The following is a 19544-nucleotide window of genomic DNA, read 5'->3' on the forward strand; positions in this document are numbered from 1 at the left end:
TCCCAGAAGCACGAAGCTGAAGCCTGAAGATGACAAATGAGACTTCGTCGAAACGTCGCCAAGACACTTCCAATTTTACACGGGAGAAAACCCGAACAACCAAAGACCTACATACAAACACCCGTGAAAATCTCAATATATATATATATGAAAAGAAACAATAGGACAGGAACGGTAGGCACGTTTGTGCTCTTATGCACGCCCCTTAAAGTCCTCTTAGGAATGGGGTGAGGTCAACAGTAGACAGTTTTTGGTTGAAGCTTTTGGGGTTATGAGAAGAGACCACGGAGTCAGGTAATGCATTCCAATTTCCTGACAGTGAGGACAGTTCAACAGTGGAACAGAAATTGCCTTCAGGAGTTGTGGGTACCCCATCAATATCGGTTTTTAAGAAGAGACTGGAGAGAGCCGTTTGTCTGAAATGGTGTAGGGTTTCCAGCTTGAGTAGGGGGCTGGATTAGAAGACCTCCAAGGTCCCTTTGAACTCTGTTATTCTTTATTCTGTATTCATTTATCACTACAAAAATGAGAAAGGGTCTGGAGGCTAAAACATATGAAGGATGGTTGCAAGAAATGGGTATGTCTAGTCTAATGAAGAGAAGGATTAGGGGTGACTTGACAGGAGTTTTCCAATATTTGAGGAGCTACCACATAGAAGACGGAGTCAAACTATTCTCCAAAGCACCTGAAGGCAGGACAAGAAGCAATGGATGGAAACTCATCAAGGAGAGAAGCAACTTGGCATTAAGGAGAAATTTCCTAACAGTGAGGACAATTAACCAGTGGAAGTTGTGAATGCTCCAACACTGGAGGTTTTTAAGAAGAGACTGGACAGCCATTTGTCTGAAATGGGATAGGTATAGGGTCTCCTGCTTAAGCAGGGGGTTGGACTAGAAGACCTCAGAGGTCCCTTCCAGCTCTATTCTGATTGACTGATTCTTTGATATTTGTGCCATCCGTCCCACACAAATTGAAAAAGTTTTTAATTAATCTAATCAATCAATCCGTTGCTAAATGGTTAGGTAATCTTTTTTTGGAAAACGAGACAAAACTAAAATGGAGATTCCCAGCTTTGAAATGAATAACAGGTAGGCCTCTGCTTACAACAATGGTCATTTAGTGACCATTCAAAGTTACAGCCACATTAGGGATTGAGACTAAATTGATTCTGAATTTAATAACAGTAGCAAGACTGTTGATTGGACAATACTGGAAGAAAGAAGAGATACCCACAATAGAAGAATGGATACTGAAAGTTACTAATTTGGCTGAGATGGCTAAAATCTCAGCTTTTTAAAAAGACAATACGCAGGAAAGATATTTAATTGAATGGAAAAAATGGATTGATTATCTACAAAATAGATATCAGATTAAGAAATATCAGATTGCCTTTGAATAATTAGAAAGTTATTTTATGTAATGGGGAGGGGGTTGGGAGATGAAAAGCTTTGGATGTGGTTATTTGGATTGGAAGGGAAAATTTTATTCTATAAAATTTATGTATAACAATACCTTGTGATTGACCCGGGAAGCCGGGGGGGGGGGGAGGGAGGGGGGAAGGGGGTTTTTTGGGAGGGAGGGGGGAAAAAAGGGGGAAAAATGTTTTTGTTTTTTAAAACTTTTTCAATAATAATAAAAAAAAAGTTACAGCCACATTGCAAAAAAGTGATTTATGACCGTTTTTCAGGCTTACGACCGTTGTGGCCTCCTCATGATCCAATGATCAAAATTCAGATGATTGGCAACTGACTCATCTCTATGACGGTTATGGTGACCCCCCCTTTGACAAGCAAAGTCAATGGGGAAGCCAGATTCGCTTAACAACCGTGTGACTCACTTAAGAACTGCAGTGATTCCCTTTAACTGTGGCAAGAAAGGTCCAAACCCGCAGAACAACGGTCTCACTTAGCCACAGAAATGTTGGACTTTTTTTTATTTTTTATTTTTATTTGCATTTATATCCCGCCCTTCTCCGAAGATTCAGGGCGGCTTACACTATGTTAGCAATAGTCGTCATCCATTTTTATATTATATACAAAGTCAATTTATTGCCCCCAACAATCTGGGTCCTCATTTTACCTACCTTATAAAGGATGGAAGGCTGAGTCAACCTTGGGCCTGGTGGGAGTTGAACCTGCAGTAATTGCAAGCAGCTGTGTTAATAACAGACAGACTTAGTCTGCTGAGCCACCAGAAGCCCCAGAGGACTGAATTGTGGTTGTACTTGTCCTTTATAATTTCTTGCATTTGCTTGTCTTCCCTTTCAGCATGCTTCCAAAGATAGTGAATAAGTTTTTGGATTCTACGCTTGGGAAAGTCATGCCTGGTGTGGTAAGTCTGGGGCTTTAAGATGGTTGAACCATGGACCTGGAAGGATGGGGTGGGTGGCCAGGATCTTTGAGGGACCTCTTTGAGTCTACCTGTTGTTCTGACCCAGCTCCCCAAACACGACAAATCCTCTGAAGTGAACTCAAAATATTCCTTTATTAGGAGCGCCAGCAGCCCGGGCAAAAAGTTTCTCTCTCACTCAGGCTAAGAAGTCCGTCCGTCCAGGAGATGAGTAGTTGTCTGTCACATCTATTCATCTCCTCCCCCTGCCTTTTATCCCCAGAGCTAGGGTAGGGTTTCACTAACAACTGTGGCTCTTCCGTCCCAAGGACCAGCCCATGGATTTCCACTGCTCTCCTCTCCACTGCCTTCTGCGCATTTGCGCATCAGGCACTGGACCTAGCTGTTCCTCCTCTTCCTCATCAGCCGCCTCCAGACCTGGGGGCTGTTGACTCTCCCTCTGAGGACTGATGGACGGCCCAGCTTCTGTCTCTCTTTATCTCTGCCGGCTCCACTCCCTCTTCCCCCTCGGAGCTCCCAGGTTGCCTTGATGCTGACATTGACTCCCACGCCTCCTCCTCTTCCTCTGATTCAGCTGTTGTTGGCTGCAGCCAACAGGCCGCAACACACGTGTCCCATAAGTTGGGCAGAGGATCACACTTCAGATCCCATCTAGTAATTTCAGGAACATACAACTAGAGTCTTGCTTGCAGAGTTCAAGCTAGCTAAGGTACTTTGGTACCGGTTGATAAATAAAGCCTTGGTAAGGCCACGCTTGGAATCCTGCATCCAGTTTTGGTCACCATATTACAAAAAAGATGTTGAGACTTTGGAAAAAGTGCAGAGAAGAGCAACTAAGAGGATTAAAGGCCTGGAGACTAAAACATAGAAAGAACGGTTGCAGGAATTGTGTGTGGCCAGTCTAGAGAAAAGAAGGACTAGGGGGGGACATGATAGCAGGATTTTAGTATTTGAGGAGCTACTACAAAGAGGGGTGTGTGTCAACTTATTTTCCAAAGAATCAGAAGGCAGGACAAGAAATAATGATTGGAATCTGATCAAAGAGAGAAGCAACCTAGAATTAAATAGAAACTTCCTAACAGTGAGGAAGGACTGGCCACTAGAAGTCGTGAGTGCTTCATCAGGGGAGGTTTTTAAGAAAAGATTGGACAGCCATTTATCTGGGATGGTATAAGGTCTCCTGCTTGAGCAGGGGGTTGGACTAGAAGACCTCCAAGGTCCCTTCCAGATCTATTCTGATTGATTGAATTGATTGATTGAATTGAATTGAATTGATTGAATTCTGATTGATTGAATTGAGTTTACTTGATTGTTTCCTGCCTAAAATACAGGAATCTCCCAAGACTGGCAATTTTCTCTTGGAAGCCATTAGAGGAGGCTCCAAGGAACTTAGTGGGAGGAGGGGGATTCTCCTAGCCCTTTTGTTGTGAGGCAGAGATTCCAGGATCACTCTGGAATCAGCCGTCAGGTTGTGTGATTCCCCACAAGTGGGATTCTTAACCTCTGGGACCCAGGAGTTGTGTCTATTCCCAAGTTCTGGCTCCCCTAGGGCAGGCGTCTCCAACCTTGGCAAGCTTTGCTGGCTGAGGAATTTTAGGAGTTGAAGTCCACAAGTCTTAAAGTTGCCAAGATTGGAGACCCCTGCCCTAGGACACCCTCCTGTCTGAGGTTCAGCTGCCCACCACCCTCTACTCACCTTTTGGACAGACTGCGAGTAATGGTGGCCAACAAAATACAGGTAGTCCTTGGCCTACGACCGCAACTGAGCCCCAAAATCTCTGTTGCTAAGCGAGACACTTGCTAAGAGCATTTTGCCCCAACCATTTTGCAATCTTTCCTGTCAGAATTGTTAAGTGCATCTGGCTTTCCCATTGACTTTCCTAGTGCCCAAAGTTTGCAAAGGGGGAAATCACATGACCTGGGGATGTTGCGACCGTCATAAATACGAGTCAGCTGCCGAGCGTCCAAATTTGGATCACAGGACCGCAGGGGTGCTGCACCGGTCATAAGTGTGAAAAAGGGTCCTAAGTCATTTTTTCATTGACGTTGCAACTTTGGTCACTAAACAAACTGTTGTAAATTGAGAATTATCTGTAACTGAGCCCAGTTGGTGAGCTTAGGTGGCCTTATCAATCCATAGTACTCAAATAAATCAATACACCTCAGAGGTTACATCCTCTCCCCATTTCTCTGGGTTCCGGCTGCTGGGCTCCAAAAATATTGGGGGACTCAATGAGTTTTATTTATTTATTTATTTATTTATTAGATTTTTATACCGCCCTTCTCCCGAAGGACTCAGGGCAGTGTTTAGGGGAGATTTGGGTGCCCATCGCCTTCCAATGCTGGCTTGATGCTAGCTTGCTGGCTGATGTGCTGGTGTGCACAGAGGTTGCACAAGGGCAGAGAATTTTGTTCGCCACGATGTAAAAAAGATGCTGAGACTCTAGAAAGAGTGCAGAGAAGAGCAACAAAGATGATTAGGGGACTGGAGGCTGAAACATATGAAGAACGATTGCAGGAACTGGGTATGCCTAGTTTAATGAAAAGGACTAGGGGAGACATGATAGCAGTCTTCCAATATCTCAGGGGTTGCCACAAAGAAGAGAGAGTCAAACTATTCTCCAAAGCACCTGAGGGTAGAACGAGAAGCAATGGGTGGAAACTAATCAAGGAGAGAAACAACTTAGAACTAAGGAAAAATTTCCTGACAGTGAGAACAATTAATCAGTGGAACAACTTGCCTGCAGAAGTTGTAAATGCTCCAACACTGGAAATTTTTAAGAAAAAGTTGGATAGCCATTTGTCTGAAATGGTGTAGGGTTTCCAGCCTGGGCAGGGGGTTGGACTAGAAGACCTCCAAGGTCCCTTCCAACTCTCTTATTATGTTATGTTAAGTCAGGCTCTAAGGCTGTCTACAAGGTAGGTTTTGCTATCCTTATTATCCCCGCCTGCCCACCCCCCCGACAATGAAGATCTGTCTCAAGGCCCCGTTTGATGCCAGGAATCTCCAGCTGTTGTACAACTATATCTCCTTTTCTGCCTCCTTTGCCTTCCAGTTGTGCCCAGCAGCTGACATGTTGATGGACAAGCAAATGGAAGCATTTGAGGCAATGATGGGTGAGTGACTTCGCTTACATCAGACCTGCCCTGACTTAAACCTCTAAACGGAAACAATCCTTAGCACCGTTTGTTGAGAAAGGTATAGCTTATGAGAGATCAAGTGTATTGCAGGAGTGCAAAGCCAGAACTGAAAATTGCGTGCCCAAATCCCTACTTTCTACACTTCCTTCCCTAAACTGTCTCTCATTGCCCACCCCAGTATAACCAGTCAGGTCCAGGCAAGATGTTTTCATAACAGGCAGCCCAAGTGCAGTTTGGTATGCAACACCCCCCCCCCCCGCCTTCCTTCTTCCATCTGGGTGACCTTGAGGCAGCGTCTGGAGGAGATACAGCTCTTACTTTCATTTCCCCAATCAGTTCCTGGGGAAATGAAAGTAAGGGGCTGTAATTCAGGGGCTGCCACAAAGAAGACGGAGTCGAGCTATTCTCCAAACTATCTGAAGGCAGGACAAGAAGCAACGGATGGAAACTAATCAAGGAGAGAAGCAACTTAGAACTAAGGAGAAATTTCCTGACAGAACAATTAACCAGTGGAATACTTTGCCACCAGAAGTTGTGGCTGTTCCATCACTGGAAGTTTTAAAAAAGAGATTAGATAACCATTTGTCTGACGTGGTGTAGGGTTTCCTGCCTAAGCAGGGGGTTGGACTAGAAGATCTATAATAATAATAATAATAACAACAGAGTTGGAAGGGACCTTGGAGGCCTTCTAGTCCAACCCCCTGCCCAGGCAGGAAACCCTACACCATCTCAGACAGATGGTTATCCAAGATTTTCTTAAAAATTTCCAGTGTTGGAGCATTTAAAACTTCTGCAGGCAAGTTGTTCCACTGATTAATTGTTCTAACTGTCAGGAAATTTCTCCTTAGTTCTAAGTTGCTTCTTTCCTTGATCAGTTTCCACCCATTGCTTCTTGTCCTGCCCTCAGGTGCTTTGGAGAATAGCTTGACTCCCTCTTCTTTGGGGCAGCCCCTGAGATATTGGAACACTGCTATCATGTCTCCCCTAGTCCTTCTTTTCATTAAATAGATCTCCATAGTCTCTTCCAACTCTGTTATTCTATTCTATTCTATTCTATTCTATTCTATTCTATTCTATTCTATTCTATTCTATTCTATTCTATTCTATTCTAGTCTAGTCTAGTCTAGTCTAGTCTAGTCTAGTCTAGTCTAGTCTAGTCTAGTCTAGTCTATCCTAATCCATCCCCTCAATCACTGCATAGCAGTGAAGCCCAGGCAAACATACGGTGGCAGCTGATGGTTCCTTTTCTGAATTTAAAGCCGCTTAGCTGGGGTCGAACTGTTCTCTCCCATCATGCCATGACCTCTGACCTCATGCAAAAATGTGAGAATGGAACCAACTTTGCCCAGAGAAAAAGAACAGGTGGCCAAAGCCGGGGGGGAGGGGTACCCCCGATGCCTTGTCCTCCTGGAGGGCTGCAGGAGACAATCTGGGGATACGATAGCACCCCAAAGACCAACATTTTGGGAGGAGACAATCTGGAGATCCTGTTCCCATAGTTGACTTATGCTTTTTGCAATTGGTGGGGGTCTTGGATGGGGTGGGGGTGGGAGGAAGAAACATACTCAGGTTGTCCCAGGGCCATCTTATCAGCATTATGGGCTCTGGTCAAAGCAGTGTACCCTACGACAACTACTCACAGGAATAAAAATGTAAATGGCCAATAAAATGAAACATATATTTGCATGTTAGCATTAATTTAAAAAAATGCAGTAAAATGTAATAAATATGTTGCTGTATTTATATGATACAAGGCGCATTGAAGGGTTAACATACACAGATTAGTATGGGGCCCCTATGCTCATGGGGCCCGTGGGCAAGTGCCCATCAGGCCCATGAGTTAAGGCGGGCCTAGGTTGTCTCACCTCTATGATGAAAAAAGAGTGTTGGATCCAGTCAATTTTAGGAAGGTTGGATAAGTAATCAAGAAGAAAAAATCCGAGCAGCCTAAACTTCTTTAGGAATTCCAAATTCCTAAACTTTAAAATAGAATAGAATAGAATTTTTTATTGGCCAAATGTGATTGGACTCACAAGGAGTTTGTCTTGGTGCATATGCTCTCAGTGTACATAAAAGAAAAGATACCTTCATCAAGAATCATAAGGTACAATACTTAATGATAGTCATATGCTACAAATAAGCAATCATATATATAGAATAGAACAGAATAGAACAGAACAGAACAGAACAGAACAGAACAGAACAGAATAGAATAGAATAGAATAGAATAGAATAGAATAGAATAGAATAGAATAGAATAGAATAGAATAGAATAGAATAGAATTTTTTATTGGCCAAATGTGATTGGACTCACAAGGAGTTTGTCTTGGTGCATATGCTCTCAGTGTACATAAAATATACCTTCATCAAGGTTCAACACTTAGAACACTTAATGATAATCATAGGCTACAAATAAGCAATCAGGAAACAATATCAATAAATCGTAAGGATACAAACAACAAAGTTACAGTCAACAGTCATAAGTGGAAGGAGGTGGGTGATGGAAACATGAGAAGATTAATAGTAGTGCAGATTCAGTAAATAGTCTGACAGTGTTGAGGGAATTATTTGTTTAGCAGAGTGATGGCCTTCGGGGAAAAACTGTTCTTGTGTCTAGTTGTTCTGGTGTGCAGTGCTCTATAGCGTCGTTTTGAGGGTAGGAGTTGAAACAGTTTATGTCCTGGATGTGAGGGATCTGTAAATATTTTCAAGGCCCTCTTCTTGATTCGTGCAGTATACAGGTCCTCAATGGAAGTCAGGTTGGTAGCAATTATTTTTTCTGCAGTTCTAATTATCCTCTGAAGTCTGTGTCTTTCTTGTTGGGTTGCAGAACCAAACCAGACAGTTATAGAGGTGCAAATGACAGACTCAATAATTCCTCTGTAGAACTGGATCAGCAGCTCCTTGGGCAGTTTGAGCTTTCTGAGTTGGCGCAGAAAGAACATTCTTTGTTGTCCTTTTTTGATGTTTTTGATGTTTACTGTCCATTTTAGATCTTGCGATATGATAGAACCTAGAAATTTGAAGGTTTCTACTGTTGATACTGTGTTGTCAAGTATTGTGAGAGGTGGAAGTATGGAAGGGTTTCTCCTAAAGTCTACCACCATTTCTACAGTTTTGAGTGTGTTCAGTTCCAGATTGTTTTGGTTGCACCACAAGGCTAGTTGTTCGACCTCTTGTCTATATGCGGATTCATCAGTCTCGAATGAGACCAATCACTGTTGTGTCATCTGCGAACTTCAGTAGTTTAACAAATGGATCATTGGAGATGCAGTCATTGGTATACAGAGAGAAGAGAAGTGGGGAGAGCACACAGCCTTGGGGAGCCCCTGTGCTAATTGTACAGGTATCTGAAGTGATCCCACTTATCTTTACCTGCTGTTTCCTGTTTGTTAGGAAGATAACAGGTATAAGTACAACAGGTATAAGTATAAACATGGATATGAACTTAGGAAATGAGTACAAATAAATGGGGAGAGTAGGACAGGTGCTGTTGGAAGAAGAAAAACTGCTAGAAGAAGCCATATTTTAATGCAATGTGTGGACACAATTTCTGTATCTTTTCTAGGAAAGAAACCGTTAGGGACTATTGGATATATTGTGTACGAAGTGTCCGAGAAACCATTGGTCGAGACAACTTGCATCAACATTAATGTCAGGGTAAGAGTGGTTGCATATTTATCACATCCCCATCATTTTTTTTTGTTACCAGAGGGCGCTAATTTTGGAGGCCCAAGAGCATCTTCTCGCCAGTCAGGTCAACCAGCTGTTCTAAAAAGTCAGTGATCACGTCACCCTGCTAGGAAAAAAAAAAGAGAGAGAGAGAGAGAGAGAGAGAGAGAGAGGCCCCTGCTGTATGAATTTGATTCTGACGATTAGAAGAATTAACCGGTGGAAGGGCTTTGCCTTCAGATGTTGTGGGGGCTCCATCACTGGAGGTCTTCAGGAAGAGATTGGACAGCCACCTGTCTGAAATGGTATAGAGGGTCTCCTGCTTGAGCAGGGGGTTGGACTAGAAGACCTCCAAGGTCCCTTCCAACTCTTGTTTCTATTCTGTTCTGTTCTGTTCTGTTCTGTTCTATTCTATTCTATTCTTAATTCAATTCCATTCCATTCCATCCCCTCTCCTCTCTTCCCCTCCCCTCCCCTCCCCTCCCTTCCCTTCCCTCCTTCCCTCTTCCTTCCTTTCCTTCCTTCCCCTTCCCTTCCCTCCTCCCTCCCCTCCTCCCTCCTTCCCTTCCCTTCCCTTCCCTTCCTTCCCTCTTCCCCTTCCTTCCTTCCCTTCCCCTTCCTCCTTCCTTCCCTCCTCCCTTCCCTCCTCCTCCCTCCCTCCTTCCTTCCCTTCCTTCCTTCCCTTCCCTTCCTTCCTCTCCCTTCCCTCCTCCCTCCCTTCCCTTCCTTCCCTTCCTCCTCCCTCCCTTCCTCCTTCCTTTCCTTCCCTCCCTCCTCCCTTCCCTTCTTCCTTCCTTCCTTCCCTTCCCTTCCCTTCCCTTCCCTTCCCTTCCCTTCCCTTCCCTTCCCCTCCCCTCCCCTCCCCTCCCTTCCCTTCCCCTCCCCTCCCTTCCCTTCCCTTCCCTTCCCTTCCCTTCCCTATTCTATTCTAATCCACCCTATTAGTTCATGGCAGTCTGTTACTTCATAGCAGTGAAGCCCAAGCAAGCATACGGTGGCAGCTTCCACTCCACTCCACTCCACTCCACTTTTTGTTCTGTTCTGTTCTGTTCTGTTCTGTTCTGTTCTGTTCTGTTCTGTTCTGTTCTGTTCCGTTCCGTTCCGTTCCGTTCCGTTCCGTTCCGTTCCATTCCATTCCATTCTGAAGTCAACTTTCTAGGGCAGGGGTGTGAAACTCATGTCGTCGCGGTGACATCATGTGATGTATCGGGACTTCCCCCACCCCCTTGCTAAACTGGGTGTGGGTATGGCCATCACATGACACATCCAGCCCACGGCCCTTCCTTTGGACAGTTGGGGAATGACCTTCTGTCCTTCTCAAACGGTCAGGGTAGATGGAGTCAGCTGGACCTCCTGGTGTCTCCTGCAGTCTGCTTGCATAAGCCTCTTGAGCTTCCAATGGAAGTGTGGTTGGATGGAAAGGAAGGTTCCCTTAGAACAGAGGTCTTCAAACCTGGCAGCTTTAAGACTTGTGGACGTCAGGTCCCAGATTTCTCCAGTCAGCCTAGCATAGCTGACTGCAGAATTCTGGGAGCTGAAGTCCACAAGTCTTAAAGCTGCCAAATTTGAAGACCTCTGCCTTAGGAGATGATCTCCTAAGGTGGGAACCAGACGATCAAAGGCACCAGGTCAAATGTCCAATACCTGGAGCTGATATCGCAAGACCTGCTCCCCAAACCCCAAACCTTCCTCTCTGAGAAGCAAGAAATAGAATTATGGAAAGAATGAGATTCTGGCTTCTTTCCAGCCGTCAAGGAAGCCCTGCATTGCAGACTTTGGTCAGAGGGGGAGGGCCGGAGCCCAGAATAAAGTTGGAAGTGGAGATCAGATGTCCAAGAACAGAAAAAAGTTAGGGATGGGCTCCCCACCCCTTCAATCCAATGTGTACTTTGGGGCAAGTTTCAATTGCTTTTGAAATGATGGCAGTGCTGGGATTTATGCTTCCTTTTCTAGATTACAATAGAAAAGAAAAATGGAGAAGCAGTCCAGTCCGAATGTGATCCACTCCCTGACAACCTGCCACCAACCAAAGAAAAAATGTCAGCGATCTACCTGTCTGCAGGGGCCCTCAATGCAGTCATGATCTTGGTCCAGCCCCATCTCAACATCGTTCTGACCAAAGTTAAGGTGACTGAAGAACTCATTCCTAAACCCTTGGATGCTATGTGATAGTTCCCTCTTGTTCTTTGGCTGTTGGGAGGCTGAGTCTTAGCTTGGGCTATGGGAGACAAAGCCAAAAACGGAGGGAGGGAGGGAGGAAGGAACAGAGGGAGGGAGGAATGAAGGAAGGAAGTTTGATCTTCAGGAGGAAGAGAAGGAAGGAAGGAAAGAAGGGAGGGAGGGAAAGAGGGAGGGCGGAACAGAGGGAGAGAGGCAGTAGTGGGTTTCAAAAAATTTTACTACCTGTTCTGTGGGTGTGGCTTGGTGGGTGTGGCAGGGGAAGGATACTGTAAAATCTCCATTCCCTCCCCACTCCAGGGGAAGGTTACTGCAAAATCCCCATTTCCTCCCGATCAGCTGGGACTTGGAAGGCTGAGAATAGATGGGGGTGGGGCCAGTCAGAATTTTTACTACCGGTTCTCCGAACTACTCAAAATTTCTGCTACTGGTTCTCTAGAACTGGTCAGAACCTGCTGAAAACCACCTCTGAAGGGAGGGATGAAGAAAGGAAGTTTGATCTTCAGGAGGGAGAGAAGGAAGGAAGGAAAGAAGGAAGAGAGGGAGAGAGGAAAGGAGGGAGGGAGGGAGAGAGGGCGGAACAGAGGGAGGGAGGTGTTGGAAGAAATATCCATCTGGGTTCAGTTCCAAGTGGGGACAAAGACACTGGAAACATGGAGACTGCTTGGAAAGATGGTTTAATGGTGGTCAGGATCACATGGCTTGAGATCCTGAACAGAAAAAGGGCTGAGATCCTGTGCACTCCCTGGCTTTATGCTTTCTCTGAGCTTTGAATTTCCTGGGGCACAAGAAGAGTACCTTGATTGGTTGTCAGACTCCCAGGGGGTGGGGGTCTTAGCTAACATTGTAGGTTGCCTCTCAAGCTTGCCTGAGCCTTGCCATGTGGTGAGTTTCTATTCTATTGTGTTGCAAATTATGGTCATTGACAAAGGTGGGGGGATTGAGTGAGCTTGGCTGAAGCCTTAATTGCCCATTGACAAAGGTGGTGGTGGTGGTGGCAGGAAGTTGCAGGGAGCTGCTTTGTCTTTAAAACATGTTTCTCCATTTCTCATCCAGGGAAATATATTCTGCCTTTTTAAATATTTTCTAAAATATTTCATTCTTCTAGGAGGGGGGTGGGTGCTAAATTCCTACAGAGGGATGAAGGAAGGAAGTTTGATCTTCAAGAGAGAAGGAAGGGAGGGAGGGAGGAAGTAAAGTTAGAGAAGAAAGGAAAGAAGGAGGAAGGAAGGTTAGAGAGGAAAGGGAGGGAGGGAGGAAGGATTCAGAGACAAGACTGTGGAAGCTTCTGCAGCTAACCGTTCTCAAGACTCAGCCCAGAGTGGTCCACTCTCAGGACCACCAACTGTGGACTGTGGTTCCTCTTATTTAGAATAGAATAGAATAGAATAGAATTTTTTATTGGCCAAGTGTGATTAGACACACAAGGATTTTGTCTTTGGTGCATAAACTCTCAGTGTGCATAAAAGAAAAGATACCTTCATCAAGAATCATAAGGTACAACACTTAATGACAGTCATAGGCTACAAATAAGCAATCAGGAAACAATCAATATCAATATAAATTGTAAGGATACAAGCAACAAAGTTACAGTCATGTGGAAGGAGAGAAATTAAGAGAGATTAAGAAATAAGCATCTGGAAACTTTACACACACACAGACACACACACACACACACACACACACACACACAGACACTCACACACACACACACACACACACACACGCACATATATATATTTGTTTTCTGAGGTTTTGAAATTGGAAGTGTCTTTGACGTCAGGCTTCAGCTCATTGCTTCAACTTCAGCTGAAGCCTGAAGATGACGAATGAGACTTTGTTGAAAGCGTCGCCAAGACACTTCCAATTTACGCGGGAGAAACCCGAATAACCAAAGACCTACATATATATACATATCTATATATATATATTCATATATTCAAATATATATATATATATATATATATATATATATATATATATATATATATATATATATATATATATATATATATATATATATATATATATATATATTCATAGGTTTTCACGGATATAGGTATGTAGGTCGGCATTTTGGGTCTTTTCCATGTGAGTTGAGAGTATCTTGGCGATGTTTCGACGAGGTCTCACTCATCATTTTCAGGCTGGTGTCTTCGGCTTCGTGCTTCTGCGAGCAAAGCCTGAAGATGATGAGTGAGACCTCGTTGAAACATCGTCAAGATACTCTCAACCTTACACGGGAAAAGACCCGAAAATGCCAAGACCTACATATATATATACAGTATATGAATGAATGAAATAAGCATCAGGGAATTTCAGAGATTAGGGTCGGGGTCTCCAACCTTGGCAACATTGAGGGGGGACAAGGCCTCCTTTGGAAAGACGAGCGGGGAAGAGAGAACAAGATGGAGTCCGGGGCATTCCGCTTGTGATCCTGATCCCAATTGTGGAATCTCTTCCCCTCCTGATGGATTTCACTCACTGGTGGAACTCTGAAATGAAGGTTTCACCTTTCCTTAGAGCAGTTCATTTAGTAACCGGGTAAACTTTTGACCGTTTTTCACGCTTACGACCGTTGCAGCATCCCCACGGTCACGAGATCAAAATTCAGACGCTTGGCCACTGACTCACATGTACGACGGTCGCAGCATCCCGGTGTGTGTGTGTGTGTGTGTCGCGACCTTCTGACAAGCAAAGTCCATGGGGGAGCCAGGTGCCCTTACCGACCGTGTGACTAACTTAACCATGTGGCAAGGAAGGTCATAAAAAGGTCGAAAATTATTTAACAGATGTTTCATTAGCCACATCAATTTTGGGCTGAATTGTGGTCGTAAGTCGGGGACCACCTGTAGCGGTGTGTCCGTCCCTAATCCAGAAAGGAATGGCTGCCTGGGTGTATTGGGGATATCCTATTCATGGTTGATTTTTATGGGAAAGAAACCTTGCTTGTAATTCTTGGCTCATTTTCGTTACTAATGTATTTATCTCTTTTTCTTTCTTTCTTTTTCTTTTTTGGTTAGGGTTCCATTCCAACCTCAGACCAGCTCAAAAAAATATTGCCGAAAGTAAGTTCCTTGTGCTTTTTGGGTGATGTTGCTTAGCTCCCCAGGAAGTTGTCCTTGGAAGTGTGAAAATGTCTCTTTGTTGGCACAGTTGAGATGTTCTCTGGGCAGATGCTGATCTGAACCAGGATTCCTGGAGCAGAAGTTGTTGCTAGAACAAGGAGGGAGTTACCTTTATGGGATATATATATATATAGAGAGAGAGAGGTTCTCCTGGAGTCATGACTCAGGGCGAGGAGGAGGAGGAGGAGGAGGAAGACTGTGGGGTCAACTGGATATCATCATCAGTGCTAGAAGGGAGGGGGGTTTGTGGAGGAGGTGGAGGAGTGACGAAGAAGGGAGGGAAGGAGGGAAGGAGGTGGTGGAGAAGAAGTGGGGAGGAAGAGGAAGAGGAGGAAATCTCTGAGATTTCTTGTTTTCTTGCAGACCTTTCATGACCCCACTTGGTAGCATCATCAGAGCTAGAAGAGAGGGGGGCTTGTGGAGGGAGGAGGAGGAGGAGGAGGACTGTGGGGGTCCTTTGATGCTCTCTGAGCTCCTTGCAGATGTTTCATGATCTGACTTGGGAAGAAAAGTCCTTGAGCAGGAGAGAGATCACCCTTCATAAGCACTGGCTATCTTGTGCTTGTTCAAAAGACCTTTGCCTGATTTTTAAAAACCACCTTCTTCTCCTCCTCCTCCTCCTCCTCCTCCTCCTCCTCCTCCTCCTCCTCCTCCTCCTCCTCCTTTTAGCCAAGGGCTTCAGGAAGGACAAGATGAGTATCAGAAGCGAGGTGGGAGGACGAGGCAGTGAAATGAGGCCGGGCGGGGGGGGGAACAAAACCCGAAGGCTTCCCTTTGTTGTGCAGTCTTTGTACATGCCCTGGTTTTAAATATGTGTGGATTTTTTCCCCCATTTTATCCAGGCCGGTCTGCCTGCTGGGAAAAAGCTGAAAGTCCAGATAACTCACCAGGAAAACCCCAAGGTCACCGTTTCGTCTTCTGCCAGCTACATAACCACCGAGATCGAAGCTTCCTTCTTGGATGTTAAACGTGGGAATCAGATCCTCTCCATTACGATGGTACCTCTTCCTTCCCTCTTTTGCCAGAAACCAAAAGTCTTCACCTGTTCAGGCATCCTCACCTTCCCAAAATAATCTTTACGTGATGAAACTCTGGCTCAGCCAGAGGGGAGGGGTGAAGTGTGGCCCCCACCCCACCCCCAGTTCGGAATGCATTCCATCCCAGTGCCTGAACATAATCTCAAGGAAGTTTAAGTAATAACATTGTTTAGTACAGAAAGCTGGGAATGTATCTAAGTCCAGAGTGAGTGGGGGGGGAAGGACCATTTGAAAATACAGATGTGGAGAAATGTTAGATGGCTTCATCAAACATCTGCCACAATGAGAATTAGATTCTGAGGACAGAGGAGAACTTTTCTACTTTGGAGCAACTTGGGGAGGGAGGAAGAAGGAAAGGGGAGAAGGAAGGAAGGGAGATGAGGAGGAAGGAAGGAAGAAAGAAGGGAAAGTGGGAGGGAAGGAAGGGAGGAGAAGAGGAAGGAAGAAGGGAGGAAGGGAGAAGGTAAAGTGGGAAGGAAGGAAGGGAAGGTGAGAAGGAAGGACAGAAGGAAGGGAGGGAGGAGAGGGGGTAAGAAGGAAGAAGAGAGGGAGGGAGGGAAGAAGGAAGGAAGAGGAAGGAAGAAAGGAAGAAGGGAAGGTGGAAGGGAGGGAGGAAGAAAGAAGGGAAAGTGGAAAGGAAGGAAGGAAGGAAGGAAGGAAGGAAGGAAGGAAGGAAGGAAGGAAGGAAGGAAGGAAATGTAATGCTCCTCCTAGACCAAAAATCTTGTCAGACCTAAGAGACCATCTGCTCTCTCCCTCTTCTTCCTCTTTTCAATTCTAGAAGCACCAATGCAGCACCACCTTTGCCATCAAACAGGAACACCTGTCCATCTCCCTGAAAGCAGGATCTTGCAAGTACTAAACCTTCGACTGAAGGAGGGGCCCTTGGGGTCTTCTCAAAGCTCTGGGCTGCTTTCCAAAATGAGGAGAAAAGATACCCCAAAACATGGGTTGTTGTTTTTTTTTAAAAAAATAATCATAGTCTCCTTTGGAGGAACAAATGGATTCTATTGGGGTAACCTAGCAGCAAGTAATATGTATTATGGAAAAAATGTTAATCTCTGGAGAATATGTGATTCAAAGTTTCATGCAAACAGATAATTCCCACCCAAATGGAGGAACTAACAGCTGGGAAAACAGGGTGGAAGGCTTGAATGGAAGAGAAAATTGAAGAGCTGATCTTTAGGTTTTTCATTTTGGGGGATAAAGAATAAGATGTTTTTAGAAAAACTGCCTCCTTCCCCCCTCCCTCCTTCCCTTCCCTTCCTTCCTTCCTTCCTTCCTTCCTTCCTTCCTTCCTTCCTTCCTTCCCTTCCCTTCCCCTCCCTCTCTTCCTGTCTTCTTCATCTTTGTGGGAATTTGGGGGAGTCAAATCCAAAGGACCACCCAGTCATGAAAACTTCCCGTGTTTTGAAAACCAACAAGGGGTGGGGATGGGGGAGGGCACAGGAATTTGTCCAAAGATCAGGCTTTGTTGGCGCAGTGTCTTCCTTCATGTCCTTCTGGCTGCCATCTTGACTTTTTTTGACCCTGAGTTGCCGACATCTCTGCAAGCAAATCCATGCTGGTTTGTCAGCAGATGGAAAAGATAGCAAGACCCACCCCCCCCCGAGGTGGCCATTGTAAAATTGCACGTAACCGATGTGTTCTCTCCTCTTCTTCTTCTCTTTACAGGACATTGGAGGTCTCTTCCCCTGCTGGAGACGTAAGTTTGAAGCTATTTAAGATACTGGGGCAGGGGAGTCAAACATTTCAGATGGTCTTCTCCATCCGGGCAAAGTGTTACTTTGGGCTGAGACTGGGAGACAAATTAATAACTGAATAAGTCATTTTGCTTCTACCCCACCCCAAATATTGGACATTGCAAAGAGATGTTGCCCCATGCAAACATCAGTTGCATAGCTGGGAATTGTGGAGGAGAGCAAGGTCCTAGATAAGAGGCAGTGGTGGGCTTCCAATATTCTTCCCACTGGTTCGCCCCACGCGTGCATGCTCACTTCGCGCACACGCCTTCCGTGTATGCGCCCGGCCTCAAAAACAGCCTTAAATAGTATGTCATAGAGCCGGGGCAGGCCCACCTGCGATTCCCACCGGTTTGTCCGAACTGGTACGAACTGGCTGAATGCCATCTCTGCTTGGAGAGAAATGATATCCAGTTTATTCCATATATATCCACAGACTATAGATAGTCCTTGACTTAAAACAATTTGTTTAGCAATAGAATAGAATAGATTTTTTTTATTGGCCAAGTGTGATTATACACACAAGGAATTTGTCTTGGTGCATAGGCTCTCAGTGTACATAAAAGAAAAGATACCTTCATCAGGTACAATACTTACAACACTTAATGATAGTCATAGGGTACAAACTTAACCCTTAATGATACAACACTTAATGATGGTCATAGGGTACAAATAAGCAATCAGGAAACAATATCAATATAAATCGTAAGAATACAAGCAACAAAGTTACAGTCATAAGTGGAAAGAGATTGGTGATGGGAACGATGAGAAGATTAATAGTAGTGCAGACTTAGTGAATAGTTTGACAGTGTTGAGGGAATTATTTGTTTGGCAGAGTGATGGCGTTCGGGAAGAAACTGTTCTTGTGTCTAGTTGTTCTGGTGTGCAGTGCTCTATAGCGTCGTTTTGAGGGTAGGAGTTGAAACTGTTTATGTCCAGGATGTGAGGGGTCTGTAAATATTTTCACGGCCCTCTTTTCGACTCGTGCAGTATACAGGTCCTCAACGGAAGGCAACTGTTCAGAGTTACAACAGTCCTGAAAAAACTGACTTTTGACCACTTTTCACACTTACGATGGTTGCGCAACCCCATGTTTGTGTGATCAAAATTCAGAGGTTTGGCAACTGACTCATATTTATGACAGTTGCAGTGTCCCGGGGTCATGTGACCTCTTTTGCGACCTTCTGACAAACTTAGTCAACGGGAAAGCCAAAATGCACTTAACAACTGAGGCCAGAAAGGTCATACAGTGAGGCAAAACTCAGTTAACGCAGGTCTAACTTAGCAGTTCAACCCTGAGCTACAAATATTGGTATAAAGTTCTTGTCCGTCTGATAGATACTTTCTACCTCCAATGTCGACTACAGCCATGGTCCTCCTGAGGCTCTCCTGCCCAAATCCATCCACTTGTTAGTCTTTTCTTCACATTTCAAGACCAGCCACATTGGCTGCAGCCTGATTACTGAGTGGTTACTTGAAATGTGATTAGATGCCATCCCATGATGATCTGTCCCTAACCTGGTCTTTCAGCTCTTCCATTAGTGCCTCCATCACCACTGTAACTCAGTCCATCCATCTGGTTGGTTCCTTTCCTTTCCTTTCCTTTCCTTTCCTTTCCTTTCCTTTCCTTTCCTTTCCTTTCCTTTCCTTTCCTTTCCTTTCCTTTCCTTTCCTTTCCTTTCCTTTCCTTTCCTTTCCTTTCCTCTCCTCTCCTCTCCTCTCCTCCCCTCCCCTCTCCTCCCCTCCCCTCCCCTCATCTCATCTCATCTCATCTCATCTCATCTCATCTCATCTCATCTCATCTCATCTTATCAATTGTGTTGTAAATGTTGTACCTTGATGAACGTATCTTTTCTTTTATGTACACTGAGAGCTTATGCACCAAGACAAATTCCTTGTGTGTCCAATCACACTTGGCCAATAAAAAATTCTATTCTATTATCTTATCCTATCCTATCCTATCCTATCCTATCCTATCCTATCCTATCCTATCCTATCTTATATGATCCTATCCTATCCTATCCTATCCTATCCTATCCTATCCTATCCTATCCTATCCTATCCTATCCTATCCTATCCTATCCTATCCTATCCTATCTTATTCTATATATCTTATATCATCCTATCCTATCCTATCCTATCCTATCCTATCCTATCCTATCCTATCCTATTCTATCCTATATATCTTATATCATCCTATCCTATCCTATCCTATCCTATCCTATCCTATCCTATCCCATCCCATCCCATCCCATCCCATCCCATCCCATCCCATCCCATCCCATCCCATCCCATCC

The 19544-nt window shown here is 44.7% G+C and overlaps 1 protein-coding gene across 1 annotated transcript in view; it reads left to right on the plus strand.

Moving 5' to 3' along the window:
• LOC131195096 (BPI fold-containing family B member 6-like) overlaps nt 1-19544 on the plus strand; it is a 35789-nt gene that overhangs the window by 11318 nt on the left and 4927 nt on the right. The window contains exons 5-12 of the mRNA XM_058176724.1: nt 2268-2331; nt 5406-5466; nt 9059-9150; nt 11116-11289; nt 14364-14408; nt 15311-15466; nt 16287-16360; nt 17180-17210. Coding sequence (XP_058032707.1) covers nt 2268-2331; nt 5406-5466; nt 9059-9150; nt 11116-11289; nt 14364-14408; nt 15311-15466; nt 16287-16360; nt 17180-17210 — 697 coding nt within the window. The remainder of the gene's footprint in view (nt 1-2267; nt 2332-5405; nt 5467-9058; nt 9151-11115; nt 11290-14363; nt 14409-15310; nt 15467-16286; nt 16361-17179; nt 17211-19544) is intronic.

The sequence above is a fragment of the Ahaetulla prasina genome, chromosome 3 (assembly GCF_028640845.1).
Source record: "Ahaetulla prasina isolate Xishuangbanna chromosome 3, ASM2864084v1, whole genome shotgun sequence".
NCBI lineage: Eukaryota > Metazoa > Chordata > Lepidosauria > Squamata > Colubridae > Ahaetulla > Ahaetulla prasina.